Genomic DNA, 14930 nt, shown 5'->3' with positions numbered 1-14930 from the left:
TAGCTTCCACTAAGTATGGCTTTAGTTCATAATAATCTGGCCACTCAGTGTATATGGAGGGACTTTTCTTTGGTAGAATTCACTGTCAAAGCCATCAGGGCATTGGGGTTTCTTTGTGGCATGGCTTTAAATTACAAGTTCACCTACATATTGAATTGTGGGTTTACCACCCCAAATCAAGTTTCCTTCCATCACCATTTATCCTCCCTTTACCTTCTTCTACCCTGTCCCCTTCCCTCTGGCAATCACCATACTATTGTCAGTGTCCATGAGTCTTTCTTTTTTTCTTTGCTTAATTCCTTCACTCTTCTCACCCAGCTCCCAACCTCCTCCTCTTTGACAGCTGTCACAGTCTGTTCTCTGATCCATGACTTTGTCTCCACATTGTTTGCTAGTTAATTTTGTTCATTCGATTTGCTTGATACAGAACTACTGAGATTTTCTGTCTTTTCTTTTGTTGGTTTGGTAAGTAGTTTGTTTTTGTTTTTTAAATAGGAATATGTCCATTCTACCTAAACGTTTAACTTTATTGGTATAAAGTCATTTATTATATCTTACACATTTAATGTCATAGGGTTTGTAGAGGTTTCTTATTTTTCATTTCTAATATTGGTAATTTATGCCTTCTCTTTTTCTTGATAAGTCTTACTGGGGTTTAATCACATTTATTACTTCAATTATTTAGAATCAAATTTTCAGCTTTCTGGATCTTCTCTATTGAATATTGAGTTTTCCATTAATTTCTGATATTTACTGCCTCTGCTTACTTTGAGGTTCTTCTCAAACTTCTTGAAATGAACATTAGATAACTGACCTAAGCCTTTCCTTCTAATCTATGCATTAGAACTTGTATGTATGGTATAGCTTCCACTAAGTATGGCTTTAGTTCATCTGACAAGTTTTGAAATTTTATTATTTCATAAAATGTTTTCTAATTTTCATTGTCATTTCTTCCTTAACCTATGGTTTCTTTTAGAAGCACATTGCTTATATTTCCAACATATTTTATTTTCTAGTTATCATTTTGTTATTTTTGTGGTCAGAGAACGTATTCTGTAGATTACCCTAATACCAAAACCAGACAAAGACATTACAAGAAAACTGTGGACCAATACCTATGATGAACATAGATGCAAAAATCCTCAACTAAATAGCAGGTGGAATCCAACAATGTATAAAAAGAATCATATACCAAGTGGGATTCATCCTGGGTCTGTGAGACTGGTTCAACATTCACAAATCAATTAATGTAGTACACCAATTGGGCTAAAGAAGACCAACTACTAGTATATGTCCATATCAATCCTATATAATAAAAGCCTAATATGCTAAGTGTCCAGTTGTCCGTTCAACCAGTCAAAGCATAATATGCTAATGATATGCTAAGGCCACTCAACTGCTTGCTATGACGTGCACTGACCACCAGGGGGCAGATGCTCTGACTGGTAGGTTAGCTTGCTGCTGGCTGATTGGGACTGAGCGAGACGGGCTGGACATGCCCTGGAGCCTTCCCGTGGTCCCTCCCCAGCTGGCCAACCTCCCGCATCCCTCCCTGGCCCTGATCGTGCACCAGTGGGCTCCCTCAGCCTGGCCCTCTCACAATCCAGGACCCCTTGGGGGATGTTGGAGAGTCAGTTTCAGCCAGATCCCGCAGGCCAGGCCGAGGGACCCCACTGGTGCATGAATTTGTGCACCGGACCTCTAGTAGATATAGAAAAAGCATTGGACAAAATCCGACAGCCATTTGTGATGAAAACTCTTGGTTAACTAGAAATGGAGGGGAATATCCTCAACTTGATAAATACCTACAAAAACCCTACACCTTGTGAGAAACTTCAAACTTTCCCACTAAGATCAGCAAGATTCTGATTTGCAGAGAACAGATGCCCAATAGGCCCCATACCTCTGAGTATCAGTTTAATGCCACCCTCGCAATGCTGCTTTCCTCACTCAGCCCAACCTTTGTTGATCTGAGCTCTTATCCTTGAGTTACTCTGAACATTTCTTTCAGATATCTCATCTATTTCCTCAACCTCTTCTCTAAAGGGCTTGTTCTTCATCTCACTTTAATTGAATCCCACTACCCCTCACACACCCCTTTCCCTGCTAACCTTTTAAGTGGAGGCTTTTTATTTTTGTTCTCACAAACCTCTGTACCTTAGAGCCTGGAGGTAGAACAGGGGTTTTACTTGCTTTTCATTTCGACTCCCAAAGGAAGCGTTTTTCCAGTTCACTTACTTGAATATTCTCACCAAACATATTTTTGACTTGTCCCTCAGACTATCCCCCTGCCTTCAATATCTTTTCCCTCTTGCCCAGTTTGGATTCTATGGTCCATCATGATAATCATTCCTTTGCTAGTAGTTTTAATATCCTATCCTTGTCCTTTCTCCTGCTTTTAAGCATCTGGAAAAACCCAGCCATACTTTATTCTCTGAATACTTCACATCTGCTCCTGATTAGCTGATCCTAGCTGGAGAAAAAGAACAAACAGCCCAACCAATGTGGCTCAGTGGTTGAGTGTCGACCCATGAACCAGGAAGTCACCGGTTCAATTCCTGGTCAGGGCACATGCCCAGGTTGTAGGCTCCATCCCCAGTGTGGTGGGGAGGGGTATGTGTGCAGGAGGCAGCCGATCAATGATTCTCTCTCCTCACTGATGTTTCTATCTCTTTCTCCCTCTCCCTTTCTCTCTCTGAAAAATCAATAAAAAACGTATTATAAACAATTGTTTGAACTAGCTCGCTCTAAATTCATAATTAGTATTCGAAATTGGGCTTTCAAAGTTGCTTGGCAATCCTACAATTTCCTCAATAATTCACTCTGCCATTCTCAAAGGCAACCAGATTTACCTTCTTTCTCTTTGAACCTCCAATAATTTCCATATGCTTACCAAGTTAATGTCTTTGCTTCATACACCTTTGGGAGTAGAAATGAAAAGCAAATAAAACCCCTGTTCCACCTCCAGGCTCTAAGGCACAGAGGTTTGTGAGAACAAAAATAAAAAAGCCTCCACTTAAAGGGTTAGCAGGGAAAGGGGTGTGTGAGGGGTAGTGGGATTCAATTAATATGATATGAAGAACAAACCCTTTAGAGAAGAGGTTGAGGATACAGATGAGAAAATAGAAGGAATTAAATGGAAACCCCCTAATCTTCCCACCAGTAAATCTACCAACTTACCTCCAAATGTATCTGTTCTCTGCTTTCTCCCGTTACAAAGGAGACCACTGCTTCCCTTTGCCTTCCCTCTTGAATCTGCCCCCTCTTGCCTTCCCAAGGATTTCACTGTTATGGCCTGTAGCTGCTGCTGCATCGCCTACTTTCACTTTCCTGCAATCCTAAGTAAATCATGCCTGGCACCTTACCTACTCACTTACTAGAAGACAAAAATATGGGGTAGGGGTTACCCAGTTACCCATGCTTTAGTTATTCAGTGATTAAAATTTTTTAATTCGACTTTAAACTTTCCTAATACTTTCTAAATGCCAGAACACTTTCAGGTTTGCTATTATGTAGTTTTCATAAAGTTCTGTGAGGAAGAGAATATGTTATTATTTCCATATTCTCTGATGGTTAAGACAAAACAATTTGTTAGAAAGGTGATTACTTATAAAATCCATATAAAAATAAATTAGAAAATGATTTACATTAAAAATTGTCAAGTAATTATCAGAAATGAAAAAGCATCTAGCCCTGGCCGGTGTGCTCAGTGGTTAGAGCACCAGCCCTTGCACTGTAGGGTCTCAGGTTCGATTCCCAGACAAGGGCTCATACCTGGGTGGTAGGTCCGATCCCTAGTCCTTGTTGGGGTATATGTGGGAGGCAAACAATTGATGTGTCTCTCTCACATAGATGCTTCTTTCTCTCTCTCTCCCCATTTTCCTCCTTTCCACTCTCTCTAAAAATCAATGGAAAAAATATCCTCGGGTGAGGATTAAAAAAAAAAAAAAAAGGAGCATCTATAAAATAAAAAAGTCAATTAGATTTATACTACTTAGGAATGTATATTTTATATAGAGAAATATGTATTTTCAGCTTCACTGAAAATGCATATCCTAAAAATATCTAAGGTTGTAAAAATGTCAATAGTTATCCGTGGGGAGGGGTGTGGGATGGGAATGGGGGGATGAGGACAAATATGTGACACCTTAATCAATAAAGAAATTTAAAAAAATGTCAATAGTTTAAGAAAGGGTTATGTTTCCAATAAGATTGTAGTTTGCCAAAATTTTAGAAAGCAGCCTGCTATCAACAAATGACAACCCTAAAGAACATCAATGACAAAGAATTTAGTTCCTGAAACACACAACATGAAATGCCTGCTTATACACATCAAGAAATCTATTTATGTAATTATCTAATGGAAATCAATGTAATGGATTAGTGTTTATGAAATAAAAGAAACTAAAATAGTAATAGAGTGTTTCATGTAGATATGCTTTAGACAGAATTCTCCAGATATTATTAAAGACTCTATGGAAAAAAGCAAATCATTTACATTCCTCACTGCACTGAACAGGAATTATTTATGTACTATCAATAAAAACATAATAAAGTTATTTTATATTATGCTACATTTACATTAACTGTTGTGTACTTAAAATTGATTGGTCTTATAGTGAAAAGGAATTTTTATTTAAAGATTTTTCTTAAACATGCAAATAAACAACCAAGAAGGCAATCAAAGCCCTCGCTGGTTTGGCTCAGTGGATAGAGTGTCAGCCTGAGGACTGAAGGGTCCCAGGTTCGATTCCAGTCAAGAGCATATGCACGGGTTGCGAGCTCGATCCCCAGTGGGGGGTGTGCAGGAGGCTGCCCATCAATGATTCTCTCTCATTATTAATATTTCTCTCTCTCACCATCTCCCTTCCTCTCTGAAATCAAAGAAGGTAATCAAAGCAGTTTCCAGCAGTTAGTCCTGAAGGGAAAATATGAATGAGCAGACACACCACTGAGATTATGATGAAAGCGCTGACTCCACAGGTGGAAGGCACACAGGACATTCTTAGGTAGAATGGAAATAGTCTAAAACCCAATTATTTTGCCAGTGTGCACAAATCTTCCAGATACATTTATCAGTTTTGATTAGTAGCATATATCTTTAATCTGCTATTTTTTAAATGCACTGAAATAAAAGAGTAACAAAAACAAATGCACTGTAAATTTACCTTAGAACTTTCAAACACATCTAGTCACATGAAAGGCTGAATTTAGTTTGCTTATAAGAGAATTAACATCCAACATAAAGATGGAATTGTGTTGCCTAATTTGAAAAATTTTAGTAATTAAAATTGCTAAATACAAAGCTCTTTAAATACAAAGGGTGTCTCCCCAAAATGTATACACACATTTTTAATAATTATAAAGGCAGTGTTTATTAAAATATATTTCATTTTCAAAATTGAGCCATCAGCTGTTAAAGTGTGCATACATTTTTTGGGGACACCCTTACATCCTTTACACAAAAAATAGTTAAGAAGCCAGTAATCAACACAAAATGTTAGCTGTAGTTTGCTATCGCAGATGAACAAGGTAGTTAGGTCCTTAAAGTTCAAATCATGGTCAAACACAGATTATCATAAAAACTGGAGTCATGAAAAGACAATTCGATACATACTGATTTCACCTCTCCAAACTTTATCAGAGACCATTTATTTGAACCAATTTTTAATTTATGTAAGAAAAAGGAATTTCATAGTACCTTGAATTGAAATCCCATTAAAATTACTTACTCACAATTTCAGCCTGGCCGGCGTGTCTCAGTGGTTGAGCATTGACCTGTGAACCAGGAGGTTGCGGGTTCGATTCCCGGTCAGGGCACATGCTCGGGTTGCAGGTTTGATCCCCAGTGGGGCGCATGCAGGAGGCAGCCGATCCATGATTCTCTCTCATCATTGATGTTTCTCTCTCTCTCCCCCTCTCCTTTCCTCTCTGAAATCAATAAAAATGTATTTTTAAAAAATTACTTACTCACAATTTCATTCAGATTGTAAATTAATCTGATGTTTAGAAAAGTAATCTTTCCAAAGCAGAAACTGATGCAAATAAAGGTCAAAGACATCTATGTATAGAGTTAGCTATTGCTACTATTCCTTTGAGCATCGTTCTTGGAATAAGTCAGTAAAATTGCTAATTATGGCACTTCTGGCTGTTTGAAAAATTTAAAGCTCTGGCTTGCCTTTGAAATAGGCATAATTTCAAATTGGCCTTTCATTATTTGGCAAACGGCTTTCTGTTACGTTGCATACTTAAACTTGTGCCGTTTTAATTTGTTTTAAAAAAGTAAGTATGGGAGCTTTGTGGCCTATTTGGAAGAACACAGTCTCAGTGATTAGTGTCTGTCTTGTCTTTAAAGAATCCATATTTTAGTATAAAAATCAATATGAAAATAAATGTGAAGTCCTACTGACATTTAGATATTTATAATATAAGGGAGACTCAAAATATATTGTATAAAATATATCTTGCTAGCTAATGGCTTTTAAAAAAAACCCATTAGTAATTAGATAAATGGATTCACAAATTAATAAAAATACATTATATTTATTTACCTGGTAACAAACATACTTATTCTGCTATAGTTCAAAGCAAATGAGAGTTTAAACATTTTTCTTTAAATCATCACTGAAAATGTATTAATTTTATAGCAACAATCTTTTTTTAGTAAAAGTAAATTAAAATAGGTAATTCCTATAGATTATATTCCTAAAATAACATATTAGTACATTTTAATGAGTATATGCTTTCTCATTTCCTTTTGCTTAAAGACATAGTGTTTCAAAAATGGAAGTAAATACACATAGCCAAAAACAAAACAAGTATGCAAAACATTTTATTTATAATAGATCAACATTTTTGACATGAAAGGTAGCCACTTTCAATTTCTCAGGAATGCCTAGAATCCAACAGTTTTCAGAAAGACTAGTTTGTTAACAATTATTTCACTGTAGGTAAAAGAAATGATTTCAGAATGAACTTTTGAAATGGCTTTGCTTATGTCAACTGATTTTATAAGCTTGAGTGTGTGATAAGGTAGCTTCTCAGAAAATGAATGTAATCCAACTGTGTTCCAAGTATATGAAACCAGTTTATACAACAAACATGAGAATCACCTATGTGCATTGACTGTGCTCAAACGAGAATTCTTTATTAAAATACCATTTTTTCAAAAAGGCCTCACATTAACCCCTCATACCAATCACCCCCTTCTAAGTCCAGTACCACTCTTTTCTACTTCAAGTTGCGTTCCTTTATAGACAACTATCAAATTTCAGGGGACCTGTACACTGACTTAGACTCTATGTAATATACATCAAACACAAGAACAATCACTGACTTTAAGGGACAGGTGTTAACTAACCAGTAATAATTTAGCCAATGTCATTTTTAGCTTAGAGGGAAAAGAACAGCCCCCAAATGTCCTTAACTTAAAGGTACTTCTCTGTAACACGCAGAATGAAAAGATAACCTGTAAAATTAAAATCATTAGAAAATATCTTAAATAAAATGTTTTACATAAATAAGTGTTCAATTTCAGATTTGAACCATTTTTTTTCCTTCTGTATTTCAATTTGGGAAAATTATCACAATTATTAGCTCTTCTTACTTACATTTGTTTTTGAATAGTTAAATCTACTACACAACAGTTTGTAAATTCACCTTGGTTACCACTCCCCATGTTGGTTACCACTCCCCGTGTTGATGTGTTGTCTTTCCTCAGGTAAGTCCATTATATGCATGTGAGTGCTGGGGAGGTTTAAATAGCACTTAAAGAATATTCAGGAGAGCTCTGAAATGTTGAGTTTCATTATTATCCATGTACTGCAGGATCTGTAATTCAACTTCATCACAGCGCTATAAATACTGTGTGAATGGAATGCACACAATTCCCACAGACACACAAACTGAAGTCCAAAAGGCACAGAGTAATGCTGGTGGCTCTTTCTAGTCAGTTAAGAAACAATAAAAAGTCTGCATTATTCTTTCATAATTTAAATACTTAAGTAATCTCCACTTTTATTACTTTATAACAATGACTTCAAATTTACATTATTTTAAGTACCATTGTAATAGCTTAGTGTATAATACAGATATTTGCCAATATCCCATCCAAAAATTAAAAAACGAAACAAAAAACCCTCTTCACTATATATATAAAAAAATATTCTGAAGGACAAGAACATAGAAGAGGGACTTACTTGGTACAGAATATCAACTCAATTTCCTATCACCACAGTTATAACTCCAAAATTAACAGGTATACAGCAATAATCAAAAGCAGTGCAAATATCTTTGGAGGTTAGGATAAAATTATAATTCAAGAACATAAAACAAAGCAATAAAAAAGGCAAGTACTTCAAGTACAAGGAACCAGTCTGCTTGAGGTCCATCATAGTGTCTACTGGGGACTTCCTTCTGGCTTTTACTTCTTCCTCTGAAACACATTGGCCAACATGGCCCCTGATGTCGTCAATTGGCCCATTTTGTTCAAAAACTTGGTCTTTGTATCTTCACTCACTAAGCTTGCAGCAATTGACATTGAGCTGGAGAAGAAAGTTTAAAATTCCTGTAAATCAATTAAAAAACTAAAATAGCAATTTTTTCACTTCTTTAGTAAATACATTCTGAACTGGTATCACAAAAGGGAAACTAATATGTATGGGGAGGCGTTACTATGTACCATATGAGGTCAGGAGCTTTCAGGATCATCCTTTATATTAAAGGAAGCAATATTGTGTAGTAGTTAGGAGCAAGTCAGGAATGAGACTGAATCTTGGCTCTGTCACTTACCAGCTGTGTGACCCTGGGTAAGTTATTAAATCTCATCTGTAATATAATCCTCATCTGAAAAATGAAAATAATTCTCTTACCTAACTCATTAGACTGTGTGTGTGTGTGTGTGTGTGTGTGTGTGTGTGTGTGTACCTAGCCTGACAGGATGAAACACTTATTCCTGGCAGTCAGCTTTAAAACACCTTTGAGATTTTTTATGTAACTGTGTCCACTTAGATGAACTGCTCAAGGTTATTTCAGCCAGAGCTAAGAGGACACTCAGTCTACTTGCAAATTACTTTCTCTCCTCAATGCCCAACTTCACTCCTGCATATTTATGTTTGTATTTTCATTCCACCGGATCTCTGAATTCTAATTAGCTTGATTAGAAGCACAAGTTTATAATCCTTTATACAGTGAGTCAAGTTACAGCTTACAAACTCCTGTCACAAATTTCTAAGAAGCTATTTTGACCAGTGATTCCCAAATCTAGCACGTATAAACTCTGGAAGCTTTTAAACATACAGATCTCTAGGCTGAATGAGAATGTTGAGAGGAGGGCACAGAGAATGGGGCAGAAATCTGAATTTTAAATTCTCCAGATAATTGTGATGCAGGTGGGTTACGGACTAGCATTTGAGAACTGCTAATTTAAAGAATGTTCATATCTGCCAAATAATTGACTACAAAATAACACAAAATAAAACACCATTACCACATATAGAAAATTTACAGAATTTAAGGTTAATGTAAAGTCTTTAAAAAGGAATTAATGTCTTACCCTTGAGGCTCTTGGACAGTCTTATTCTCTACTTTTTGTTCACATTCTTTTATCATGGAACTTAAAATAACCTGATTAAAAAAATAACTTTAGTGAAATACAGTTGATATAGTGAAACGCTATGGTTAATCTAAAGTTTTTAATATTCCCATAAGCTAATATTTTACTTAAAATGCAGTTTTCACAGTTACTTTGTTAAAGGAATTCACATTAGGTTTCTAAATCAGGTGCAGAAATAGCATTAAATGATCTCAATCATATAACAATAATTCATTTTGAGTTTCACTAACCTTCCTTCTAAATCTGATTCCCATTCTTCCTTAGTTCCCCCCACCATCTAATGTTAAGAGTAAAATGTGTATACATCTATACATTTAACATATATGCATACCATGGCCACACACATTTTCTCAGTAAAAGCTGTTTTATCTTATATATCTTTGCTTGTTCCAGGTTGCAAAAAGCAAGGTGCTCTATTTTAATGTTTACAGCAGAGCCGTAGTAGGTCTGTGGCTACTACAGTGTGGGAGACTATACATTGGGGGTCCAAGAGTTCACATCGTTTTTGCAGGGAGACTGAGTAGTGATGGAAAGGGTGGAGGGGCCTAAGAAATTGCTGCTCCTATTGCTAGCAACCATGCCAGAAACAAATGGCATTCCTGAATATTCTTGGCCTGTGTTTGGGAACCGAGGTCACTAAACAACAAATATTTGTCACCTACTATGTCCCTGGCACTTTTTTAAACATAGAGAATGCAGCAAATAAAACGAACAACATTCCCTCCTTGCGAAGAGCTTATATTCCTATATTCTAGACAATAAACACAAAAGCACAGATCAATTAGATTGTATATTAGAAGGTGATAAGGGCTTTAGAAAGAACACTGAGTAAGAAGGCCAAGGTGAAGAATGTTACAATTTACATGAAGGTTTTCTGAGCAGCCTTAAATTCATGTGTTAGAAATAAAGGTTAAAAAGTAACATAAATAAAACTAGTTAAAAGTAAATCCAAGCTTCCTCCTTAAGAAATCAGAAAAATATAAAAAAATTAAACCTAAAGAAAGCAAAAATAAAGATGAAAATAAAAATCAATAAAATAGAAAATGAATAGAGAAAAAACACAGCCAAAAGTTCAATATTAAGAAAATTAATAAAATCAATAAAACCTTATCAAAACTATTTAAAAGAGAAAGCAAAAAACAAATTAATATCAGAAGTGAAAAAGGGATAGCAATACAGATCCTATAAGATAAAAATAAAAAATAAAGTATTAAAAAAGAATATATTATTTGCAGATGACAGTTCTATATATAAAACATATACACAAAAATCCAGAGACATTTTATTAGGATACTAAAGTTTCTCAAGCTGGCCAGACATACATTCAACATACAAAAGTTATATGTATTCCTATACAAAAACAAAGGGTTAAAAATATATAATCTTAAAAAAGATAGCATTATAATATAAATATAAGGTGTCACATTTTCTCAGATGAAATTATAAAACTTCATTGAAAGACATCTAAGTAAATGTAGGCTATAACATTTTCTGGATAAAAAGGCTTAAAATCATGAAGATGATATCTCCCCAAATTAATTTAGAATGAATTCAATGTCAATAAAAATCTGAATGAGATTTTTTTTTAGAAACTGTTAATATAATGCTCAAATTTACATGAAAAAGCTAAGGATCATGAACAGTCCTAGAAAAAGGCCACAATGCAATGCTGCACTTGCCCTTGTAGATTTCAGAACTTTTTAACAAGGCCACTGTATGAAGACTGTATATCACTGTTTTAGTAACTGGCCATGAGACCAATGGAAAAGAATGCTCCCTAATAACAGACACACGCACACATGGGGACTCTCTGCATGAGGGAGGTGGCACTGCCAATCAGTCTAGACAGGATTAGCTGTTCAATAGACAATAATGGGACCACTGCTTGTCCACAGAGGGAAAAAAATGTAATGGGAGCACTACCTCACATCAATTCTAGATGGATTAAAATTTTTTTTAAAAAAAATACAACTTTTAAACATTTTAGAAGTATAGGAGATACAGTTTTTGTTTTTATTTTATACCTATCAAATTAAAAAGTCTTGAGTGTCGCTCAGTGATTGAGCATTAACTCATGAACCAGGAGGTCATGGTTCAATTCCTGGTAAGGGCACATGCCCGGGTTGCAGGCTCAATCCCCAATAGAGGGTATGTAGGAGACAGCAATCGATGATTCTCTCATCATTAATGTTTCTATCCATCTCTCCCTCTCCCTTCCCCTTTCTGAAAATGAATAAAAACGTATCTTTAAAAAACAACAAAACAAAACAAACCTAAAAAGTCTTAAGAATACCAAGTGTTGACAAGATATGGATGAAAAGGGTATGGACTCCTATATAAGTCCTATCAGATCTGAAAAGTGTCCTGTCTTTCTATAGCTTTTCTTTAATCTGTTATGGTTGACTCTCCCTCTTAAAGGAAGCAAAACAAAAGAAAAACAAAAACTTCCCTTCATACCTCCCCAAATCTCTTTCCTTCTCCTTAGTCTGCTCACTGTGTCAACTTGCACACTGCCTGTTGGTATACCATATTCGTTACCATCACACTAATCCAGTGAACTGTTCTTCCTAAGATTTCTGGTGATCAAAGTGAAAGGACACTTTTCAGATCTGATAGGACTTATATAGAAGTCCATACCCCTTTCATCCATATCTTGTCAACACTTGGTATTCTTAAGACTTTTTAGGTTTGTTTTGTTTTGTTGTTTTTTAAAGATATGTTTTTATTCATTTTCAGAAAGGGGAAGGGAGAGGGAGAAAAGAAAAGCTATAGAAAGACAGGTTGCAGATATAGAATCTATATATATAAAAGGCTAAGTGTCCATCCTTCCCTCCTACTGGTAACTATGATGCGCACTGATCACCAGAGGGCAGACGCTCAATGCAGGAGCTGCCATGATGCACACTGGCCATTTAAAAATAAATGGCACCACGGACCTGGCGCCAATCAACCAACACTCGGCTTCCCCCAAGTGGGACACAGGCCCCGCCACCACCCTGGAGTGACACCCCACCAAATCGCAGCCAACGCTGTCAAGACCCCATGGCACAAAATATGGCCCACAGCTCAGTCCACCCAGGAAACGGTCGCTGTGGGTGCCAGGTAATGACATCACATAGCAACGCCCGGCTTCCTCTCCCTAGCGACTAGCCTCCTTGGAGTTTCTTCAGCCCAGAAACACGACTTACTTTATAGCCAGGTGCTAACATTTTACAGTTTAACCAAATGTTTGTGAAGCGTTTTTACGTGCCTCATCTTATTTGATCCTCACAGAAGTCCTGGAGTAGGTAGATAGGAGACTTGGTAGAATCCTATTTTCTTTTCATTAGCCAGAAAAATGGAGATTTTGAAAGTTTAGAAACTTGACCCGACTGAAAAGGAGTAAGCCGTCTGACACTGGCCTCCCATTTAAATTAATTCAAAGACAGTTTCCTGTGATGCCAGCATTTGCGATGACTATTAATAAATCACAAGGACAAACTCTAGACAGAGTAGGAATATTCCTACCTGAACCTGTTTTCAGACATGGTCAATTATATGTTGCTTTCTCTTGAGTTTGAAGAGCATGTGACGTTAAAAGTTGTAAATACTTCATTACAAGAGAAATTAGTCAAGCACTCTGAAAGTGTTTTTACTCTTAATGTAGTATACAGGGAGATATTAGAATAAGTTTAATCAATTTATCAGTCATTGTTTTTATCAATGTTTTTATATCATGTTTTTGTTGTTTTCATATGTCTTTGTTGTTGTTATATCATGTTGTTATTGTTTATTTATTAATCAATTTATATATTATTTTCATGTACATTTTACTAATTTTCTTTCATCTCTGACACTTCTATTATAGAGAAATGGTAAACAGCGATATTAAAATATTTCTTCTAATTAATTTCCTTTCAATGTATACGAATCTGTGTACTGGGCCACTAGCAAGAAATGAATGGCAAGGTTTTGAAGGAAATAGGGAGACAAATTGAATGAAAGTTGATCAGAGATGACACTGTATAGCATTTTATAGATTAAAAGCATTTCATGTACATTATTTTATTAAATTCTGATATTTAGTGAAGGAAAGTATGTAATCCCTACTTTAGAGAATGAAACAGGCTCAAAGATGTTAAAGGAGTTGCTCCAGATCTTATAATTAGTAAATAAATCCATAAAAGGACATTGAACTAATTTTTAAAAAACTAAGTGCAGCATATTATAATCATGCCTCACATAGAGAGGAATAAAAATCTGTACAGGAGCTATTAAAACATATGAATACACCACTGATGATCACAGTGGCTTAATCATCATAGTAGCTTACCTCATGCTCTGGAGAAAGATGTTCCATGTCAGTGCGCAAACATCTGAGACCAGGTAAAAAGTGATTAACCATTAAGTCCTCTGATATGACTTGAGACAACATAGTTAAGGGAATTAAAAAAAAGACCCACACAACTAATATGTCCAACAGAACAGTAAAATAACAAAAAGAAGCAGCTCTCTTAATGCCTATGGCATGCAGATCACCTAGGCTTCTGCAAGCATGATTCTCATTTGTTGAGTTAGTTGCTTATCAAGTGTCAACTGAGTTTATTCCCACAAATCTCTTTGTCAGTGGTATTCATTATTGTAACATTACATAATTACGTTATATGAATATGAAATAATGAATGTGAAAATTAAATCATGTAATTTAATTGGATGTTTAAATGAGTAAAATGAGTATAAAAAGTAATAACATTGGTCCTGGATGGTGTTTCCCAGTGGTTCGAGCATCATCCCGTACACTGAAGGGTCTCGAGTTCATTATATATAAGTAAGGTTCCTATATATAATGAATGACTTGTAAACCAAACCCCTATAGACATAGAGAGGGCTGCAAACTAATGGACATGTAGTCTTATTTTCTAGATAGGGGGAAAGTACCACCAAGGTGGAACTCTGAGTGACCTTTGGATTAGTAGTTGAGACTTAGATATAGAAATATGTGCATGGATTAAGAAATTGAAGATGGCCTTATCTGGATGTAAGAGGGAATTCACTCTCCTCTTTTTCTACTCACTGTTTGGTTTTACCTTTTCCCCATGGAATCAAACAATCTTTCTTAAGGGTTGAAGACTTAGAGGTCATTTAGTACTATTTCATATTAGGAATCACCTTTATTTCATCTGTAAATGATGGTCATAGGGCCCCTGACTGCTAACAATGACAGGACATTCACAGTTTCATAAGAGAGATCATTGCGTCCTGGCCGGTTGCTCAGTGGTTAGATCGTGGGTCCCTATACCGAAGGCTCGAGGGTTTGATTGCCGGTCAAAGGCACATA

General features: G+C 35.8%; 1 protein-coding gene across 2 annotated transcripts in view; it reads right to left on the bottom strand.

Moving 5' to 3' along the window:
- Window positions 1–6262: 6262 nt before the first annotated feature.
- RELCH (RAB11 binding and LisH domain, coiled-coil and HEAT repeat containing) overlaps window positions 6263–14930 on the bottom strand; it is a 103330-nt gene continuing 94662 nt past the window's right edge. The window contains exons 27-29 of one of the 2 annotated variants that reach the window (XM_079784923.1): window positions 13926–14014; window positions 9554–9624; window positions 6263–8543 (exon numbers count right to left, since the gene is read on the bottom strand). In XM_079784923.1, the coding sequence (XP_079641049.1) occupies window positions 8423–8543; window positions 9554–9624; window positions 13926–14014 (281 nt within the window). In that variant the 3' untranslated portion in view covers window positions 6263–8422. The remainder of the gene's footprint in view (window positions 8544–9553; window positions 9625–13925; window positions 14015–14930) is intronic. The other variant, XM_079784922.1, reaches the window with a different exon arrangement.

Source organism: Cnephaeus nilssonii (assembly GCF_951640355.1).
Source record: "Cnephaeus nilssonii genome assembly, chromosome: 11".
In the NCBI taxonomy this organism is placed as follows: domain Eukaryota; kingdom Metazoa; phylum Chordata; class Mammalia; order Chiroptera; family Vespertilionidae; genus Cnephaeus; species Cnephaeus nilssonii.
This window is presented reverse-complemented; position numbering and strand designations above follow the sequence as displayed.